The sequence below is a fragment of the Drosophila willistoni genome, chromosome 3R, assembly GCF_018902025.1.
Source record: "Drosophila willistoni isolate 14030-0811.24 chromosome 3R, UCI_dwil_1.1, whole genome shotgun sequence".
NCBI lineage: Eukaryota > Metazoa > Arthropoda > Insecta > Diptera > Drosophilidae > Drosophila > Drosophila willistoni.
The window spans coordinates 1,620,534-1,641,134 of NC_061086.1; the positions used below are offsets into that span (position 1 = coordinate 1,620,534).

The window sequence follows — 20,601 nt, forward strand, 5'->3', positions numbered from 1 at the left end:
ATGAGGCTGAATTTTTAATTTCATTTATAACTACGTAGTAATATATATATATATATATATATATATATATATATTTATGAACATACATACATAGTGTTCGTGCAAACTTGCAATCATACATAAATATGTATTTTGGAATAATAAAGTAACGGAATCCACTTTCTATCTACATACAAACAATTATACTTACATATATTATTGTAGATTTATAAAGTATTAGTATTATTTACACAATGCAGCATGTATTTTATTTGTAGCGCGATTCATTTAATATCGTTAAAAAATCAAAAAAAAAAAAAATAATAAATAAATAAAAACAAAAATATTGTAAAAAGTCAATACAACAGTAAATTGTTCTATGTCATTACATAAATATATTATAAAGTTAAGCAGTCCTCGGTAGGTGGCCCAGTCATTTAGGCAACTGAACAACGAGGATCCGGGTTCGAATCCAGGCCTTGTCAGTGCTTATATAATATAGTTAGGTTTATAACCATATCCTCCTATATTTAAAATAATAATTATAATAGTTGTATAGGCTCTTTTGCGCGGCGGTAGGATTCAAAATATCGCTTACAGGATGCAAAATAATGGCTGTAGTGAGAGTCATTGGACACAGAACTCAAGGCATTGTATTACAACATTGTAATTTGCTGGTTATTGTATTAAATATTTCTACCAAGGTGTAAAAAAACTCATAATCAGACTGGACAAATATTTAAATCGTTTTTCTAAACTGTGTATTTATCTCTAATAATAATGAACTCTTAGATGGAGTTGTCGGTCTAATGAATTTTGGGTTTATTTGTAATTGAGATTTTTAGCTATTTTTTGTGGTCTTTCGGCTTAGCGTCGATTACTAACGTATAAAAATATGTAAGTTATTTACTAATAACTTAGTTAATAACTTTCCTACTGAAGGAACCTTTTTTTTAACTACAAAAGAAAGTGAATGCAAAATGTTTCAGCAAATTTCTTTGTGTTTCCAATTTTTTAACACACAATTTTATGAAAGAAACATTTTTTCAAAAATTTTTGAAAATAAAAATTTCTGCCTTAATAAATAAAATTATTGTATAAATAAATAAATTGAAATTTAAATAATATCTTAATATCTTAAAGTATTGTATACCAATATATCTCCAAATAAATTAAAATTTAAATAGCGAAGCAAAAGCTTTTAGTGAAATTAGATATTTTAATATTTGAATATGAAACAAAGTTTTTATTTTTAACGCAATTCGGGAAGTTGTTTTTAGCCAAATGAATAAGGATAACAATAATTGAGAAAACTATTTTATTTTAAAAACAATGTTTTTTGTCTAGCAACAGACGTATAAAAGAGGTTCTGAAGAGAAGAGAATTTGGACTCTGGCAATTGAGTCTCGAAGAATAGAGCCGTGGAATCAAGCTGTACTGGAAAGCAGTTTTTTATTAGATTACAAATATTAAAAATTATGGAGCGGAAAACAACTGGAACATGGATATTATATTCCAAAAGTATAAGTAGCGACAGTCGTAGGCAGTTCCAATTCCATCCTGGCTACATCAACCACGAACGCTACAAGGCTAGAAAGGACGAAATTTATTGTTCTGACAAAAAATGTAATTCAAAGCAAATTGTTCATAACTGAACTGAACTGAACTGGTTCCATCATTTAAATCAGCTTCGGCTTTGTTTTTGTTTTTGCTCAGAGGCCCTGTCCACGGAATATCACATGTGGATTGTGGCAACACTGATTTGATTGTATTAAATATCGATCAAAAACGGAAACCACGAGGGTAGGTAAAAATTTGATAGAAATTTATTGTTGGTTAAAGCAACCGATTGAAGTCAAATAAAAATCGATGTAAATGTGGAAAATTCAAGTAAACATGAACATGTAAAAATTCATTTTGTTTTGTCAGTATATGTATTAGAAAGTGACGGCGATATGTTGTGTATACGCGTGTGTATTCCTCACCAGAGTTGCCATGTTTTTAATATTTTATATAATGACGAATAAAAATTTTGCTAACATACTGAAAAATCACAATCCAAAATATTTTTTGATGGCCTATTAATTTGCTATGCAGTTGCTAACTTTTGCTTTTCCTATACTTGCCTCTTATCTCCCTGTTTTAATTTGTTTTTAATGACAAATTTAAGTTTCGGCAGGGTGACAACTCTGTTAGAGCAGTTATACTAGCCATAGCTCGATTCATTCGTTTCGTCTCCGTCTCTCTCTGTGTGTGCGTTCATATTTTCATTCGCAAGTAACTCGTACCGTCCTCGTTTGAACGTGCGCTCTGAATTTTAATTTGAATCCAAATTCGCATTTAAATTGTGGTTCACATCGAAAAAATGTAATTATTAAACGATTAAGAACCATTGCCAACCATAATTCAACATTTAGTTCAACGTTTTCTTAGTGTTTGCTCGTCGAAAAGGAAATTTTCACAGCGCCTTAAGTGTGTGAATGTGAATATGTATCTATGCATTATGCGACATATACATACGTACATACTTTGTGAAATCGTCAAAGTGGCTTGACATACATACATACATACATATCTGAATACCTAAATACATATGCAAAAAAAAAAAAAGTAACTTTAGCTTGATGCGAAATTAATTTATTCGCAACATTGCAATTATTATTGTTCAATCTAATAAAATTCCAAGAAAGAGACGAAAACAGGTCGAAATTAAAAGATGAGAACCCTAAAGTATGCCTTTAGTACGTTTTGTCTCTTAGTTCTCCATTTTGTAAATTTTTTCACATTTTTTTCTTTCGTATGTATATACATATAAATGTACTTGTGTGTGTGTGTATTGCACATACACACACAACGCTTAAATCAAGAGATTGTTGTGTTTTTACTGATCTATATATGTATGAGTGTGTGCATGTAGGCTCGTATGTACTTATAATATGCATATACAGATAGAAATTAACAAAATTATTTTTTGTTTTACTTTGGTTTATTTGTTAGAAAAAAGGGGAAGAGCAAGAGGAATCTCTGCTTTGCGAGTGCGAGTGAGTGCAAAGAAAAGTAAAATAGGGTGATTGCGTCAATGACGATTGCCAGAGTTGTCAAGTGTGTGTGTGTTTTTTTTTTTACTTACATACATACGAACGTACTTTTGTGTGCGTATGAATACGACTACAGTGCAATTATTTTATTCTATTCGAATTATAAGAAAAAGCAGGAAAAGGATAAATAATATTAAAAAGAAACGTGAGAATTCCAATTGTCGAATCTTCTGTTATTTTAGATCGTATACATACACGCAGTACACACATTAAGAGTGTGTCCGCATTTGTATGTATGTGTCTCGAACGGGTGGGGCGGTGGGTTTACTTGCCAAAAAATTGAAGTGCTAAAAAAAAGCTTCATTCCAAAAAGGCAGCGATGTGGATATGTGTTGTGAATGTATGTATGTATTTAATCCTTATTTTAATGTTGCAGAAACCAACAGCGTGGAAAGGTAACGAATCGCCGTGGGAATACCAAACAATAACAAATCGCAGAAAAGCAATAAACTAAAGCTGAACACCCGAACCAGACCGCCGCCATTTATCGTCATCGTCGTCGTCTATAAAGATAGCAATAATTGCCTTTGATAATGACGTTGGCCATCAGGTGGACGCTGGAATAGTTGGGAATGCAACAGTTACCGCAGCCAAGCATCAGTTGGAGCATTTGAATACAATGCGCGAAGCGCTTTTCTCTCAGGATGGCTGGGGATGCCAGCACGTTAATCAGGACACCAACTGGGAGGTGCCCAGTTCGCCCGAGCCGGCCAACAAGGATCCTAGTGGGCCGCCTATGTGGAAGCCCAGCATAAATAATGGAACAGACCTCTGGGAATCCAATTTAAGAAATGGAGGCCAGCCAACAGCCCAGCAGCAAGTCCCGAAACCATCTTGGGGCCACACGCCCTCATCCAATCTGGGTGGCACTTGGGGCGAGGACGATGACGGAGCCGATAGCAGCAATGTTTGGACCGGTGGCGGTGGAAGTGCTGGCGCCATGACCAGTGCTGCTGGTTCTGGTCCTGGAGCTGCTATTGTCGGCGTCAATCCTTCTGGTGTTAATGTTGGCATTGGCGGATCCGTTGGTGCATCCGGCGGTGGCCCTCAATGGGGATTGACATCAACTGGTAATAATAGTACTGGCACCAGTGGAGGAGGAGCCTTGCCTGTGGTAACACCAGGATGTAAGCTTTCCGAATTGACACTCGGTCGCCACCAAACCCACTCACAATTGAAACTTCAACATACTGTGCATACAAATTTTTGTATTGTTTTGATCAGATGTTTTTATTTTCTTGCACCTCTGTTTGATTTCTGTTTCAACAAGTATTTATATCTTTCGCTAGAGCATTAAAACTTCGACGAAAATCTGGAAGTTTTGTTAAAATTTTAATTCCGGACTATTTTTGAAACTACTAGAACAAAACACCAAACAGCACCATAAATTAACTACTCGACGTTTAATTAACTTTTTATTACAACTTATTCAAATTCGGCGAATATTAATGATAGTTTAATTTGTTTTCTTTACTTTGTTGCACAGTGGTTAAAGTGTTTCTGCAATGACGTAACATTTTGCGCTAAACCTTTATATGTATTTCATTTTTTAGGCGGAGCCGGATCAGGAAATATAAGCGGAGGTGGAGGTGGAGCTGTTGCTGGAGGTGGCACAAATGCTGGTAGCGCCGGTAATGGTTGGGGAGATCCACGCGAAATTCGTCCGTTGCCTGGAGGAGTAGGTGGTGGAGGGGGTCAAATGGACATTAGAAATGTTGATCATCGCGATGCAATGCGAGGCGCTGGTGGTAGCAGTGCTCCCTCCGGGGACCCACGTGACATGCGGATGATTGATCCGCGTGATCCGATTCGGGGAGATCCCCGTGGTATATCGGGACGACTTAATGGAACATCCGAAATGTGGGGACATCATCCGCAAATATCCCACAATCAAATGCAAAGCATTAATAAAATGGTGGGTCAAGTTGTTGGAGCTGCTGGATCAAGTGTGGGAGTTGGATCTGCACCAGGGCCTGGGGGGCCTGGCCCTGGTGGTCCAGCTGGCATTGGCTCTGCCGGGGTCCCTGGGACAGGAGTATCTAGCAATATTGGAACACAATGGGGTGCCAATCAATCAGTCGGAGGTCCTAAGGATATTTCCAAGCAAATTAGCAGCGGATGGGAGGAACCATCGCCTCCACCACAGCGACGCAATATTCCAAACTATGATGACGGTACTTCACTCTGGGGTCAACAGCCAGCTCGGGTTCCTGGGGGCGGTGGAGGTCACTGGAAGGACATGTCAGAGCCGATGAACCGCAACCATTTGATTCGTGGTCAAAATCAGTCGGTTGGCATTGGTATTGGTGGCAATGTACCAGTTGGCGGGGGTAACCCCAACAATCCTATGACCAGCGTCGTTGGTCCGCAAGCTCGGCTCACATCGGTGGGGGGTGTTGGTGTTGGTGGCGTGCCGCACAAACAGGACGGCGGCACCATGTGGGTCCATCCTAATAATAGCGGCGGTGGTAGAAATCCAGTTAACGTTGCCGGATGGGGGGACGATAGCCATAACGTGGGCGTGACTGGAAGTGTATCAGTTTCTGGTAGCAACTGGCAAGTAGATGACAAAGCTAGTGCCAATTCGTGGAGCGACGCACCCGCTGCAGGGGTTGGTGGCTGGGGTGCTAAACAGTCAAAATTGTCAACAACGAATGCCAACTCCTCTGGATGGAGCACCGGCGCGGTGTTGGGCGACGGTAGTGAACTGACCTCTGACTGGAGTTCCCATGCCGGCATTGTGGGAAAACCACAACAGCAGCAACAGAAGCTTGCTGGCCTTAATGTGGGCGTTGGAGTCGGTGTGGGAGGGATGGTTAACATGAATGTGCTTAACACGGACATGATTAAGCAGAGCAAGCAATATCGCATTCTGGTCGAAAATGGATTCAAGAAGGAAGACGTGGAACGCGCCTTGGTCAGTGCCAACATGAACATCGAGGAGGCAGCTGAAATGCTTCGGGCCAATGCCAACTCTACCTTAGCCATGGAAGGTTGGCGTCGTCACGAAGAGTCACTTGGGTCGTATGGCGATCACTCTAATCCGGGTGGCGCTGGGGGATTCGCTACTGGACGCTATCCAGTTGGCGGTGGAGCACAACCTTCGATGTCATTCCCTCCGGTAAGACTGGCAGTCTCCCGCCACTTTACTGTGCAACGAATATGATTAAATTTCCCTATTTCGCCCATTTTTTGTTCGCTTTGACAGAATAATCTTATGAATGCTGGAGGAGCCGGTTCCAGCGGAGTTGGAGGCGGTGGCAATAATCCCAACGTATCCGCCTTACAGGTTCAAAAGTATTTATCCAGTCAGCAGGGACCTCATGGAGTCGCTTCTTCGTCTGCGTCCGCTGTATCAGTTGGATTTGGTCAGGGTTCGGGAAATGCGGCGCAGACAGTCAATATTGCCGCAGCGAACACTAACAATCAACAGCCATCAGGTCAACAGATCCGCATGCTCGGCCAGCAAATTCAATTGGCAATTCACAGTGGCTTTATATCCAATCAAATTTTGAATCAGCCGTTGACTCAAACAACCCTGAACCTCCTTAATCAACTTCTTATAAATATAAAGGTAAGATTTCTTGCATTACACATTTCGTCAATTAAAATTTAAGACTCTAGCAAGTTTCTAGAGTAGTTTCTATGAAGGACACAAAGAACAGCGTAGGTTTTAGTGCACTGCATGAAGCAAAAAATATCAAAGAAGAACTTCGACTGTGTCAAAGTTTATATACCCTTGCAGTCCTTGGCCCAAATATTTTTACATGTTCCATACTCTTTTTCTGTATCATCAATTCATCAATGCACAGACAAACCAAATATCATGTCTATTTCTTTTTCTTCTTCCCCATACTGCATGCCGCGATTGGCACGCATACACATACAGTTTACGTAGCGTTGCGTCTGTGTGTGTATGCGTGTGTTCAGCTGCTCTGTGAGTTTCAAGCAATGACCTAGTAGATCCGATTTATATTGACTGTAACTTGTGTTATATTTATCCGATCTGATTGAAATTTCGGGATCTGATGATTTATATCCAAAACTATCATATTAGTACATTTCATGTGGATATTCCAATTTTTATGAAAATGTTTCTTCTAGAGCTATATGATACAGTGGTCCGATCCTGACAATTTTCATACTTTATCTGTTCTGAAATATATTTTCGTGATGCTTGCTTACTTCTGATTCAGTCAAATCAAATAGCTATAGATATTAGAGAGCTGCATGAATGGAAGCAAAGTCAAAGTCAAATGAATCCATTCGAATTGAATTCAAATAAATGAGTGACAACTACACAATGAAATGAATGAGTGTGAGTTTGTACTTGTCATATCTCGCAAAATACGTAACTCTGTTTAATGAAAGGCAATGAATTGAGTGTCAAAACATCGAATTGTACTAAGGCACTCGAATCATTAGAATTATTCGAATTGACTCATTTTTATTGGGATGTTTAAAAGCAAAAAAAACTAATTATTTTATCAAAAATGTATGGAAAATAATGGCGAAATGGGGGCTATTAAAATTAAAATATGCTATACACCAAAAACTTAAGGACACAGTTTTGGATTTGACAATTTGCGACAAATTTTGTAAAATCTATTTTTTCTAAATTAGATTCCTAGTTGCCACGAACCGTGAAAACATAAATAAGGTTTTCTAATATATTATAAAAAAAAAATTATATTCTTTAATCCATCATATACACAATGGATTTTTCTATCATTCATGCAGCTCTCTAATAGATATTCTTTTATTTGTTTCAATATATAGGTACTGTTTCTAAACACTTTGTCGGTAGAAGTATTTTATAATTATTGCATCTGGATTTAAAACATAGAAACAAATGCTTAACAAACATTGTATTGATTCTCATCTTGCAGAACCTCCAGGCAGCACAGTCATCTCTTTCGCGCGGCGGTAATGCGAATCCGATGGCCGTTAATGTGGCTATCGCCAAGTACAAGCAACAAATACAAACTCTTCAAAACCAAATTAATGCACAACAAGCTGTCTATATTAAGCAACAGCAGCAGCAACAGAACCTGCAGCCGAATTCGCAGCAGCAGCAACCACCACATCCATCCGCACACCTTAATAGCTCTGGCAACGACTATTTGAGGGGTCATGATGCGATTGCCAACTTGCCGGGCAACTTCTCTGAACTCAATCTGAATAAGGTAGGCATAACAAAGTCGGTCGCATGGTTTTAATTTCAGCCTCATTATACTGTTTCCTTTATTTATAGCCAACATATACCCAAGGGGCGTCCAATCAGCAATCCCGTTTGAATCAGTGGAAGCTTCCAGTATTAGAAAAGGATATAGCTGCTGACAGTACGGACTTTTCTCGCGCTCCAGGTGCAACTAAACAAAATTTATCAAGCAACTCAAACAATATGGGGCCGCTGGGCCTTCAAAATGATGGGTAAGTTGAAAAAGTTAATACAAGATTTTTTTATTTCTATATGTCCTATTTTTACAATTGTCTTTAATTTTTCAACCACATAGTACGTGGTCAACAGGGCGCAATATTGGAGACGGTTGGCCGGATCCATCAGATAACGAGAATAAAGACTGGTCAGTTGCTCAGCCATCAACAGCATCGGCATCATCTGCAGCGGCAACTGCTTACACGGACCTCGTCCAAGAATTTGAGCCAGGAAAACCGTGGAAGGTAACACTGTGAGATTGCATAATACCGAAACATATCCAAGCAGATGTTTATTTTTAAGGGTTCTCAGATTAAGAGCATAGAGGACGACCCTAGCATAACTCCTGGCAGTGTTGCCAGATCTCCATTGTCCATTAATTCGACGCCAAAAGATGCTGATATTTTTGCCAATACCGGCAAGAGCTCACCGACTGATCTGCCGCCACTAAGTCTTTCATCGTCAACGTGGAGTTTTAATCCAAATCAGAACTTTCCAAGGTATACAAGTCAATCATTAGATTATTTTATTTCCATGAAGGTCACAAAAAAATTACAAATTTTTCCAGTTGGTCGGACAACAGTCAACAGTGTGCCACCTCGGAACTGTGGACAAGCCCACTTAACAAAACTGCTTCACGGGGCCCGCCTCCTGGGTTGACTTCCAATGCCAACAAATCTATTACGGGAGGGCCCACAGGACCTGGTAGTGGCACAGCCACTTCATCATCCACAGGTCCCGGCAACGCCAACGGCTGGCTTTCGTCCCGAGGTGTTTCTGTCTCAACTACAAATACAACATGGACTGGAGGTAATACTTCTTGGAGCTCTAGTTGGTTGCTTCTGAAAAATCTTACAGCGCAGGTATGTTGTCACAAGTTGGATCGGCTGTATGTATCTATTAAGTGTACTTTTTAGGCTTTTAATACGTTAATGTGTTTTGATAGTTTTCCCTTAAAAGGTCTGTCTATAAATATTAACCAAATTTTGGATGAATTTATATATCATTATGAAATAAGAAAAGAATTAAAAGGATCGATAAAAGAGTTCTGAATATCGACTTTATAGATCCTAAATTGGGATGAAAGCATAAGCATGACACCAGCATTATTAATGTTGAATTAATATATCTTGGTTTAATAATTAGATCACTTTAAATTTAAAGAACATAACATGGCGCAAAGAGTAAATTAAGTAATTATACTGTTGCTTGAACAAATATGTATTTATGTTGGTTTTTCTTCTGGTCTCACAGATTGACGGTCCAACCCTACGTACCTTGTGTATGCAGCACGGCCCCCTTGTCAGTTTTCACCTATACCTAAACCAAGGAATTGCCTTATGTAAATATGCCACGCGAGAAGAGTCGAATAAAGCGCAGATGACCTTGAACAATTGTGTACTTGGTAATACAACAATATTTGCTGAATCGCCAAATGAAGCCGAGGTGCAAAACATTCTCCAACACTTGCCTCAAACTCCAACCTCTGGAAATTCGGGGCATACGCCGAGTGGAGGAGGAGGACCCAGTACCGGTAATGGCAGCAGCGTTGGTGGGGCAAGTAGTGCCAGCAGCTCTGGTGCTAGTGTATCTGGAAGTAGCAATGGAAACGGTGGCAATGCCAGCAACGGCAACAATGGAAACGGAGGAGGAAATGGTGGTGGCGGTGGCAACGGTAGCAACAATCCAAATACAAGTGTGGCCAATACGAATCTACTCAGCACAAGCACTGGCTCTGGGTCCGGCTCGTCCAATAATTCTGGTGGTAGCAACACCACAGCCGGAGTCGGGAGTGGTAGCAGTGCAGCAGGGAGCAGCAGTTCCCTAAATGGCGGCGCATCCGGAAACGGTACGGGTGGCAAAAACACCTCAGCGAATAATGCTGTTGGCGTCCCCAATAGCAACAACTCGACGTGGCGTCAGACAACGCAAAACCCAGCTCTGCAAGGGCAAAGTAGGCCAGCAGGCGGAAGGGAGGCAGCTGACTACGATTATATATCTCAATTTGTTTGTTCCATTGTTGATGATTAGTCTGATGGCGAATGGCGATAAAGATGAGGCAAGGGAGCATGGCATTATTTGCTGTGACTTAAGACAAACTCACTCACACACATACACACACACACCCCATAAGCTTCAAAATGATTCAATACAAAGTATGTATGGAAAGCAAGACCATGTTGTGAAGTATATAAAGTGGATCGACTGATAGACGAATGGACTTAGAATTTTGTATGCCCGTAGATTTATTTTTCTTCATCGTTCATAGAGTTAGGGTTGTATATGTAAGATAAAATTTAAAGAAAACAAAACTATAAAACTATATATAAATATATGTATTTATGGTTATATATATATTTATATATATATATATACACATATATATATATAAAAGCTTCGAAAATCGAAATCGAGAATACTTGAATCGTATACTATATACCATACATACGACGACGCAAACCTTCCTATTGAATGCAAGTGTTTAGACTCTGTGGCTCCCACATGTCCATATCCATTTGGAACTCGGGAAACAAGTTCTCAATTAGATGGTCCTCTTTTGCTTGCACTGCTATTCATGAGTTTTTTGTGTATTTCTATTTCCAAAAAGAGAAAAAAGTTGAACCTGTGTTATATACATTATAGGAAGTTATAATCTTTTTACGGTTTTGCTTTCACTAAAAGCATTCCCACCGAAATGATTCGGTTATACATACATAATTAGATCACAATAAAATATCAATGAAGTTAATTAGAAAATCGCCTTTAAATTTTGAGATCGCCGTACGCTTATAACAATGAAAATAAATTCAAGATTTCTTCGGATATATTCGTATGTGTACCCCTGTATCCTTATGCCCTAAAAGTTTCATTTAATGCTAAGTGAATTGGTGTTCGAAATGAGTAATGATAAATTGATGACTCGAAAATAAACAAAAAACAAAATATCAACGACACGCAACCGCATTTCGAAATTTGCATATATATAGATATAGACGAGAGATTGTTGTTAGCATCGACGCCGGGATCTGGTGCTGCATTCAACTTGTAGTTAAACCTAATAAAAACTGAACTGTTCCCTTTTTAAAGCTGTGATTTCAATCAAAAAATGTGTCAGCAAAGCCAATTCTAGCAAAAGGCCAATACGAGAATTAAGAAAACGAATACCGAATGGAACCAATGCCAATACCAATCATAATATTATTTATTTATGTACACATATATAAATACAAAATGTACACATCACGTATTGATAATCGACACTACTATATCTGTACAAGTGTTCCGGTTTCGGTTTGCTAGCACTGGTAAAGGGGTTTTGAAAAAGAAACTAAAGAATCTCTTCCAATACTGAATTATTAATGGACAACTTCGGAATTCGGGTTTGGTTCCAGAGCATGTGTCTCCGATCTGTATCTATGTATGTATGCATGTTTACAGCCGGTAGGTAATTGGTTCATTGTCACTAGCTTCAGATATTGATATTTGTAGTATTACTATTAAAACGTGTTATCTGTGTAATATGATTGAACGCCTGCAACTAATTACAATTAAAATTACAACAAAAACAAATAAGCAAATATGAATGTGAACGATATAATTATACTGTTAGAGAGTACAGGCAATAAGAAAAACATACATATGAAGAAATAACAAAACAAAACAAAAAGGAATAAAACGAAGAAAAGCATAGCAGAGCAAAAGAAAAGAAAAAACGAAAAAAAAAAAAGAAAAATCCACTGTCAAGAAAACAAATAACAACAAACAAGTTATGTATTTAAGATACGAAAGAGACAATTTATCACATACCTAATACACATATAAAACTTATTTGAAATAAGTATTTGAAAATAAATATTTTAAATTCAACCCATTCTTCGAATCATCCGTAATCTGTTTCCATGGAGTTGCTATTAGTAGGTATAAGTAATCATCACTTAGCCCACCCAAATATTGCAAATCCTGATCGTGGCGTGATTTGTGGATGAATATCCTTTCGGTTCTTCTTGAAGCAACCAGTTTTCTGCTGATACAAGTGTCTTCGTTGACACTGATTAAATTAAATGGGTAAGGAGTATTTGCTTTATTTAATTACCATGGATAATAATTAACTGCTAACTCGCTTCGGCCTGCCAAAGTCAGAATAATATATATATATATATATATATATATATATATATATGTACATATATACTTTTAATACATCTAATGGCGTGCATCTACATTATTCGAATTCGGTTTTAGATGATAACACACATATGTACGTTCTATGCTTATGCTACGACTAGGAAAAGTGTGACTACACTGAGGATTCTGTTTCCTTAAACAGCATGCGGCACAATTCACGACCTCCCGAATTTCCCATTTCACTTTCACATAGCAAAAGTTTCCGGGAGCGTTCTTCGCTCTTTTTTTCATTACTAATGATGCGGCGTGTCCGGATTTGGGTCTCACTCGGCAGCAGTTGATTGTCCAACATGGCAAAGGACGTTGCACGAATACCGGCTGGGTTTACAAATCCCCTGGAGCTACTTAAAACTTTTGTTTGTATCTCTAATTTCTTTTGCGGGGCATGGATCATGGGCTGTGTCTGTTTTTCTCCCACAACGCTACGATGGTGAATTTCGGAAATTGGGACAAGATCACGGTTTATCCCCAATTTGAATATTCGTTGACCCTTATTTGGATTCGCTTTAGAGAGTTGTGATAATTTTATGCTAATACGCTTAATAAAATCCTTCGTTTCTAGATCGTAGATTATGTTTCGGTCGTTTCCGCTTCCACTGGTCACTGCGTCATCATCATCATCATCGTCATTGTCATCTTCGAACTCGTTAAAATTGAATGTCTTACTAGCTGGAGACCCAGAGCCCTGATTGGAGTCTCCCTCTAGATCCGCATCAATGGGATGATAAGTGATCGGCACGAACTCGTCCTTGTGTAACTTAAGGTTTGCATTATAAACGTCGTCAATGTAAATGTGCTGTTGATCTGATTCTGTGTTCATCTCAATCCCTGTTCCTTCTAACGTCTTCAACTTTGATGTGTCAACTAAATCGTTTAAAGCGCTTGAGTCGAGGGAATTATCTCTATCGCCTGTTCTATGAACGACGACGGCAACAGCAGGCTTATCAAGCCGTGGTATAACCATAAATGGTATATCCGTTCTGCTGTTTGAGACACATAGGATCAGAAGGAGCCCTATAACTGCAATCGTCAGCAGAGTATAGATAGCCAAAAGTGCTATATTTCGCCGTAGATATCGTGAATATTGTAGATACATAGCGTTTCTGTCTCCTTAGATCTACAAGAGAAGTATGGTAAGAAAGGATTCTTATTCTTAGGTTCCAAAACAAAAAGATGGAAGGAATGAAGCAGGAGCATTTTATTGATTTATGATGAGGCGATAGTGTGCGAACTCTCTGGTACTTACATATGCCACAGCTCTATGGGAATCGTTCTGCTTTGCTGGTGCCAGTCAAAAAAGGTACAAATACTTTAATTTCTGCGGCCCTATTCGATTCAATCCCACTAACGTCTCACAAAGAGTTTGGTATGCATTTTATTTTTAATGCAATTTTTCTTTTAGAAACACGGATGTTTTATTTACATTTTTTTTTTCAATATATCTGCTCGAGCTGGAACTGGTTTGGTAGAATGAGTACGGACATGCGCATCATACCGGAAAGGGACATACCTTCGTCCAAGTACGTACATACGTCATGTATACATACATACACACCTACAATCATAGCTAAACTCAAATGTATAACAATTTTTTTATAGGATACACCTCTAAATATATTTCATTTAATGATGTCGGTTTTATAGACTCGACAAGAAAGTCTTTTTCTTGTTATGCCTTTAATCATATATTTTCAACACTAGATGATTTCAGTTTTTTAATTTATATATCAGCTTTATGGGCTCAGCTTATTTAGCATTGCCCGGTTGTTCTTTATCATATGGTTGTCATATAAAAAATGAAATACAATGTATAATATAGTGCGCAAAATTTTTGGGGTTTGAATTGCTAGTGCGCTACTTTTAAATCTCTAATGCCCAGTTTATGTTTGATTTATTGAACACATAGGCAGGGAAACTGTCCACTCAGGTGAGATTAAAGCCAAACTGAGTCCATATATGTGTGAATCTGCTTAATGCATATAATCCGATTCGGAAGTGGCATACATATTAGCAATAAGGCACTGATATGAGTTTCGAGAGCACTCGTTGACATTTTGTCATTTAGTAATTTAATTTATTCTATAATCGTTGATGCACGCAACCATGTCAGGGGAAGAATGCTAAGAGACTTATGATTTTCTTCACAAAGGAAATACAATTGTTTGCCCAGATTCGTGTATTTTCAGTTTTTCAAGAATTTTATACTAGCCTTTATGCAAATTTTTTTGAAAATATATATGTACCTCTTTGTAGGAATAAAGAGCAAAAACGTATTTTACAATATAGTTTTGAAATTGTATCTAGATACAATTTAAAGATTGTTTGTGAGGGTCGGATCCATATCCGACGTTTGTATTCATATATGCATCCCTAGGAAAAAAGAAACAAATTTAAAATTATACACCCACCATGGATGCAGACTCAGTTGTGTGTGCGAAAGAGGGATGAGCTTCAAATGCCTGAAATAGGTCACTCAATTGCTTCAGATTGCTCTGTGTGGGTGCTGGACACAGTGGCACCTAAATTTGGTGGATCAGCCAGAGCTCCGTTATGATTATCATATCGACTTGATGGTTGGGCATACATACGTACATAGGGACGACTGTGCCCGCATGGGAAACCGCTGGCACACAGCACACGGGCTTTCAAAGATCAAAATATAGTGGCGGTGATTGTCCGCAGTCAGAATCGGAATCAGAATCAGAACCCTCTTTAAATCATTATTGTATTAAATTGTATGTAAAATAAAAATACCAAGCTGCGTAACCCCTCGTTTAGTTAACTCGAGTTTGTGCTTTGATTGGGGCACAAACTAGCGCTTTTCGCTAAATTTCATCAGCACCGGACTTCAAGACTAGAGCGACATAATAATCAGTTGGAGGCAAGCAAGTGGTCCGATAGGGTGTCGTTGTGGGTGCGTGAAACGATTCAAAAGGATTCCGTGTCGTCGGCGAAACCATATATATTTCAGTTCGACTCTCATAGTCAGTGTCCCATTAAATCAGGACTACGGCTGGAGGTAGAGGAGCACACGGCTGATATACTTTAGCCTCAAAGTTGCCAATGTCTAATAATTGTGGAAAGGAGGGCGATGGCGAAGGTGGAGGGATTGATAGACATAAGCACGAGACCATTGAGCTGGACATTAAAGATCTGGCGACTGCACCAAAGATAGTCTCGCCCACAAGTCAGCAGGTGAGTGTAACCGAAGAATTCATATCATAGTAACTGGAAGTGAAAAACTCCTCAACGATCAATACGAAACGATGGTCGATAAGTCGGCTGCTACCCCGCATTAATTACCAATAATTAATTTAATAAATTTGATGCCACAATGAATATTTATTCTTCAAACTTCCGAAACAATAAAACGCAGATAATTCTTGTTATCAAATGTAGTGAGACTAACAAGTTTAAGAACAGCCAAGTCGAAAGCTTAATGGAAGTGTGGTTTGTAACATTTACTGGTAACGGGCTAATTTCGGCAAAGAGATAAAGGCGGTGGGCATCGATGAGGATTGTAATGATTGGGAACGCCAGAAAAGGGAGCTACCTCGCTTAAGTTCCCCGCGGCATTGCAAATCTTTCCAGCAATCCACCCAGTTCCTATAGATGGGCATAATCGGAGGCTGCCCAGCAGTCAGACGTGATCCGCTAACCACCGAGCAGGTTGAGGCCACTTGAAGGGAATACAGCCAACTGGAAAAGGCGAATTGAGTGATTCTTGCATTATATTGCCTGGCCAGATGATCCTTTATCAAATATTTATTGAGCATGTAAATAGTGGAGCTGCTCAAAACCACACAGACCACATCGCAAAGCAGTTTGGGTACGAGGCCAGCAAAGAATCCGAGCACTCCTTCCGTTTTCCAGATTTCGACAATGGAATCGATTATTGAGGTATACAACCTCTCCCGTCCTACGAACTGGGCCATCATGCGCACTGTGATCACATGAAAAGGATGCGAGACTACAATGCCGCTGACCGTCAATACTATATCCCGCTTTAGGGTTTCCTTGAACTGAGCATAAATCTCCTCTTTGGACAATTCCGAATTGTCTTTAACATCTTCTTGAGGGGAAAAGCCCAATTGATGGGTCAATCGCTCGCTAACCACCATGCTTATGAGTGAGCCAACCATCTTTGGAGCCAATCCTCTGTAGCAGCCGCAGAAGCCATCGATCTTTTTTATGTGAGCAGTGTACTGCAAGATGTTTGGCAGTAGCAGAATGGGCCTGCCAAGCAACGACGTTCCTTGCTGGGGTGGCACTGGCTCATAGCCCAACTGTATTAACGTCTTGGAGTAATCAAAGGGATGGAGAGCTGCACTAACACCGAGCCGCAGCCCAAACCTAATCCACCATCTGTTAGGTTCAGTTTTCTCGTTGTTTCTGCCTGGAAATAGGTAGCTTGACATTATTACAAGTTGAACGTCTTCCTTGTCAAATAATCTAGCTAAATAATCTCCGCATTAAATTTTGAAATCGGGATGTGCAAAAATATATTATCGCCAGTGAAATTTAATGCTGGCGCAGCTCAGTGGTGAATTCAAAGTAATTTCATTTGACTGATCCTATAAGGCCTACTGAGATTTTCCAGATTTTCCAATTGAATCAGCAAACGATTGTCTGACGTTCGATTCGATAAGGCTCCATCATACCTACTTTTCTCAACCCTATAACTAGAACCCCTTAACACTCTAATTAACTTTTTTAAAATCCTGCACTTTCATTGCTTTATTTAGCTAGTCAAACTCGAACATATACCCGAGCGTGGATCATGGTCGTCAAAGTTGGATTTTATTCTTTCTGTAGTGGGTCTCGCTATTGGATTAGGCAATGTATGGAGATTTCCGTATTTGTGGTAAGGGTCAAATTTTTTAAATTTTGAAGTATTGTGGAATTATTATAATTCTTTTGTAGCTATAAAAATGGTGGCGGAGCGTTTTTATTGCCTTACTTTTTGACCCTCTTTCTCGCCGGCATCCCTATGTTCTTCATGGAGTTGGCCCTGGGCCAAATGTTGACAATCGGTGGACTGGGCGTCTTTAAGATTGCCCCCATATTCAAGGGTAAGCCATAAAATGATGATAAAAGCGCGCACTTCTACCATTATTCACCATGATTCTGGAACTCCGACAGGTATTGGTTATGCTGCAGCTGTGATGTCATGCTGGATGAATATATATTACATTGTCATATTGTCCTGGGCAGTGTTTTACTTTTTCATGTCAATGCGAGCCGGTAAGTTCGCAAACTTGCATTAGTACTTATGACAAATTCATAATGTGTCCCGCATAGATGTGCCCTGGCGAACATGCAACAATTGGTGGAACACGGTCAACTGCGTCAATCAGTACGAGAGAAATTCCCTACACTGTTGGGACAAGCTAATCAATGGCACCACCGGCAAAGTATGCTCAGTGGCAACGGCAAATATTTCCGCATCAGAGCTCACGGATCCGGTTAAGGAATTTTGGCAGTATGTATTGAATACCCCATCGCCGGTCAGGTCTGCATCAATCCATTCCATTCGTATTCTAAATTCGCAGGCGTCGAGCGCTACAAATTTCATCTGGCATTGAAGAGATTGGAAACATTCGTTGGGAGTTGGCAGGCACTCTATTGCTTGTATGGATTCTTTGCTATTTCTGCATTTGGAAAGGAGTCAAGTGGACCGGAAAGGTTGTTTATTTTACAGCACTATTTCCTTATGTTCTGCTAACTGTGCTGCTAATCCGAGGCATCACTTTGCCTGGCGCCATAGAAGGTATCAAATTCTATGTGATTCCCAACTTTTCAAAGCTCTCGCAATCTGAGGTAAGTTTGCCAACTTCACTGATGGATGTTCAAACTGATGGATATGTTTTTTGTAGGTTTGGATTGATGCGGTTACTCAGATATTCTTCTCCTACGGCCTGGGCTTAGGCACTCTGGTCGCCTTGGGCAGCTATAATAAGTTTACGAACAATGTATACAAGTAGGTGAATCAAAATATCCAACTAAAAGTTCAATTACGAATTGCTCTCTGTCTAGGGATGCCCTTATTGTCTGCACAGTGAATTCCAGTACAAGTATGTTTGCCGGATTCGTAATCTTCTCTGTCATTGGTTTTATGGCTCACGAGCAGCATCGGCCCGTCGCCGAGGTCGCAGCCTCAGGTGGGACTTACCATCACCTTGGTCACGGCAGGCACCTTTTCTTATTTCTTATCATATGTCTTTAAGGTCCCGGATTGGCTTTCCTTGTGTATCCATCGGCGGTGCTGCAGTTACCTGGATCACCAATGTGGTCTTGTCTGTTCTTCTTCATGTTGCTGCTCATCGGTCTGGACTCCCAGTTCTGCACGATGGAAGGCTTCATCACAGCCATTATCGATGAGTGGCCACAATTGTTGCGTAAGCGCAAGGAGATTTTCATAGCCGTTGTCTGCATGCTTAGCTACCTGGTTGGTTTGACATGCATAACGCAGGTGAGTTCTGTCAGGACATTCTTCCAAAGAGGATGCTGAATTTTCGGCTGTTTCGGTTTCTCTTTCCCAGGGCGGCATGTATATTTTCCAAATTCTCGATTCGTATGCAGTCAGTGGCTTCTGCTTACTCTGGCTGATCTTCTTTGAGTGTGTCTCTATATCTTGGTGCTACGGTGTCGACAGATTTTATGATGGCATTAAGGATATGATTGGATACTATCCAATGGTGTGGTGGAAATTCTGCTGGTGTGTCACCACTCCAGCGATTTGTGTGGTAAGCTGTCTGCCGATAATAAGGGGCAAGGAACTGCTTTTTTACACACATGTCCTTACTTTCAGGGTGTCTTCTTCTTCAACATAGTCCAGTGGACACCTATAAAGTACTTGGATTACAGTTATCCGTGGTGGGCGCATGCCTTTGGCTGGTTTACTGCCCTATCGTCGATGCTCTATATACCAGCCTACATGGTTTGGCTGTGGAAACGTACACCTGGAGACCTGTGCGAAGTGAGTACCCGGTGCTGAATGCCCGAATGCCTGCTCTTTTTTATCAACCCTCTTTCTGTTTGTCCTTTCTTTAGAAAATACGTGCGATAGTTCGAATAGACGAGGACATCACGCAATTGCGTGAGAAAATGCAAAGAGAGGCGTATGCTAAGGAAGTTGAGTTTAATTCGTTATAGGTACCGTACAGGTAGAGATAAAAAGCGTGGTTCATTTACATTATTGTCAAGGGGCCAAGTTTTAAATTTCGTGAGTAGGCATCGCATTTCATTGTATCACAGCTTCGACCATCAAGTATCCGGATTTGAAATTCTCATTACCCCCCTGCTCTTGTCATTTTGTGTAGTACTTACTCGTGAGTAGAAAAGTAAAAGAAAAATGGAGTGAACAAGAAGACGAGGACGAGGATTTGCCACAATGCATAAAACGAAAGAAAACAAACAAAAAAAGAACAAAATACATACACTGAACCATTCACTTTCAACTAGAAGATCCATCTGGAGCTGTCGATCCATCATGATCATGAGATTAGATTGACTCCTAGACGCAAATCGTAAACTGCATTCCATTTAATTTCCTAATAATAATACTACTAATACTTTACTGATTAATTTAATTTAAAATTACTCATACAATTTAGAGTTTATTTAGCAATAGAGTCCCCTATGAAAATGCACATAAATATGTACATACAGACATATGTACAAATGAATGTATTTCTGTGAGTACATACATATGTATGTGTGTATGTATCTTTGTAAGTATGATAGCACGGAGATATGTGGATAGGATTGAATTGGATTGGACAAGTATAAGGTGCATTTACTGTAATTTATCTTAAAATACGTTATACATTGTTGTTGTTTCTTGTGTCGAATAACTGTACTTCTTAAATAAATCTTCATAAATATATGTATACTATCGTT

The 20,601-nt window shown here is 39.4% G+C and overlaps 4 protein-coding genes across 7 annotated transcripts; 2 read left to right on the forward strand and 2 right to left on the reverse strand.

The window, feature by feature from the left end:
- The first annotated feature begins 1,763 nt into the window (after nt 1-1,763).
- On the forward strand, nt 1,764-11,468 carry LOC6651591 (protein Gawky). Of its 4 annotated transcripts, none has more exons than XM_023180429.2 (10): nt 1,764-1,782; nt 3,454-4,204; nt 4,631-6,198; nt 6,286-6,651; nt 7,967-8,263; nt 8,332-8,510; nt 8,594-8,759; nt 8,818-9,014; nt 9,083-9,377; nt 9,769-11,468. In XM_023180429.2, exons 2-10 carry the CDS (start codon nt 3,697-3,699, stop codon nt 10,543-10,545), a joined length of 4,353 nt encoding a protein of 1,450 aa, XP_023036197.1. In that variant the 5' UTR covers nt 1,764-1,782; nt 3,454-3,696; the 3' UTR covers nt 10,546-11,468. The 4 variants fall into 4 exon arrangements, with proteins under 4 accessions (XP_023036197.1, XP_015032367.1, XP_002072610.2 ...); XM_015176881.3 differs by lacking the exon at nt 1,764-1,782 and adding an exon at nt 2,210-2,346 and having other exon boundaries at nt 8,827-9,014; XM_002072574.4 differs by lacking the exon at nt 1,764-1,782 and adding an exon at nt 2,211-2,346.
- Nucleotides 11,469-12,690: 1,222 nt separating this feature from the next.
- Nucleotides 12,691-14,207, reverse strand: LOC111519434. The gene is made up of 2 exons (XM_023180383.2): nt 13,946-14,207; nt 12,691-13,816 (listed from the first exon to the last, which is right to left on the reverse strand). The coding sequence occupies exon 2, from the start codon at nt 13,793-13,795 to the stop codon at nt 12,812-12,814; it is 984 nt and encodes a 327-aa protein (XP_023036151.1). The 5' UTR covers nt 13,796-13,816; nt 13,946-14,207; the 3' UTR covers nt 12,691-12,811.
- A 1,305-nt stretch (nt 14,208-15,512) lies between these two features.
- LOC6651364 (sodium- and chloride-dependent GABA transporter 1) lies at nt 15,513-20,587 on the forward strand. Its single transcript, XM_002072576.4, has 12 exons — nt 15,513-15,894; nt 17,445-17,563; nt 17,623-17,771; nt 17,842-17,943; nt 18,001-18,181; nt 18,252-18,519; nt 18,576-18,679; nt 18,736-18,860; nt 18,927-19,171; nt 19,242-19,445; nt 19,511-19,678; nt 19,753-20,587. The coding sequence occupies exons 1-12, from the start codon at nt 15,763-15,765 to the stop codon at nt 19,852-19,854; spliced, it is 1,899 nt and encodes a 632-aa protein (XP_002072612.1). The 5' UTR covers nt 15,513-15,762; the 3' UTR covers nt 19,855-20,587.
- Nucleotides 16,022-17,295, reverse strand: LOC6651365 (mitochondrial carrier homolog 2-like). Its single transcript, XM_047013661.1, has one exon. The coding sequence runs from the start codon at nt 17,115-17,117 to the stop codon at nt 16,161-16,163; it is 957 nt and encodes a 318-aa protein (XP_046869617.1). The 5' UTR covers nt 17,118-17,295; the 3' UTR covers nt 16,022-16,160.
- Nucleotides 20,588-20,601: the final 14 nt, after the last annotated feature.

Excerpts from the sequence above, each read along its gene's own strand:
- LOC6651591 (XM_023180429.2), top strand. The coding sequence starts at position 3,697 with ATGCGCGAAGCGCTTTTCTCTCAGGATGGCTGGGGATGCCAGCACGTT. Across the intron at positions 6,652-7,966 it reads AACTTCTTATAAATATAAAG|AACCTCCAGGCAGCACAGTC; the intron begins GTAAGATTTCTT and ends CTCATCTTGCAG. Across the intron at positions 8,264-8,331 it reads CTGAACTCAATCTGAATAAG|CCAACATATACCCAAGGGGC; the intron begins GTAGGCATAACA and ends CTTTATTTATAG.
- LOC111519434 (XM_023180383.2), bottom strand. The coding sequence starts at position 13,795 with ATGTATCTACAATATTCACGATATCTACGGCGAAATATAGCACTTTTG.
- LOC6651364 (XM_002072576.4), top strand. The coding sequence starts at position 15,763 with ATGTCTAATAATTGTGGAAAGGAGGGCGATGGCGAAGGTGGAGGGATT. Across the intron at positions 17,944-18,000 it reads TTTCATGTCAATGCGAGCCG|ATGTGCCCTGGCGAACATGC; the intron begins GTAAGTTCGCAA and ends TGTCCCGCATAG. Across the intron at positions 19,172-19,241 it reads GTTTGACATGCATAACGCAG|GGCGGCATGTATATTTTCCA; the intron begins GTGAGTTCTGTC and ends TCTCTTTCCCAG.
- LOC6651365 (XM_047013661.1), bottom strand. The coding sequence starts at position 17,117 with ATGTCAAGCTACCTATTTCCAGGCAGAAACAACGAGAAAACTGAACCT.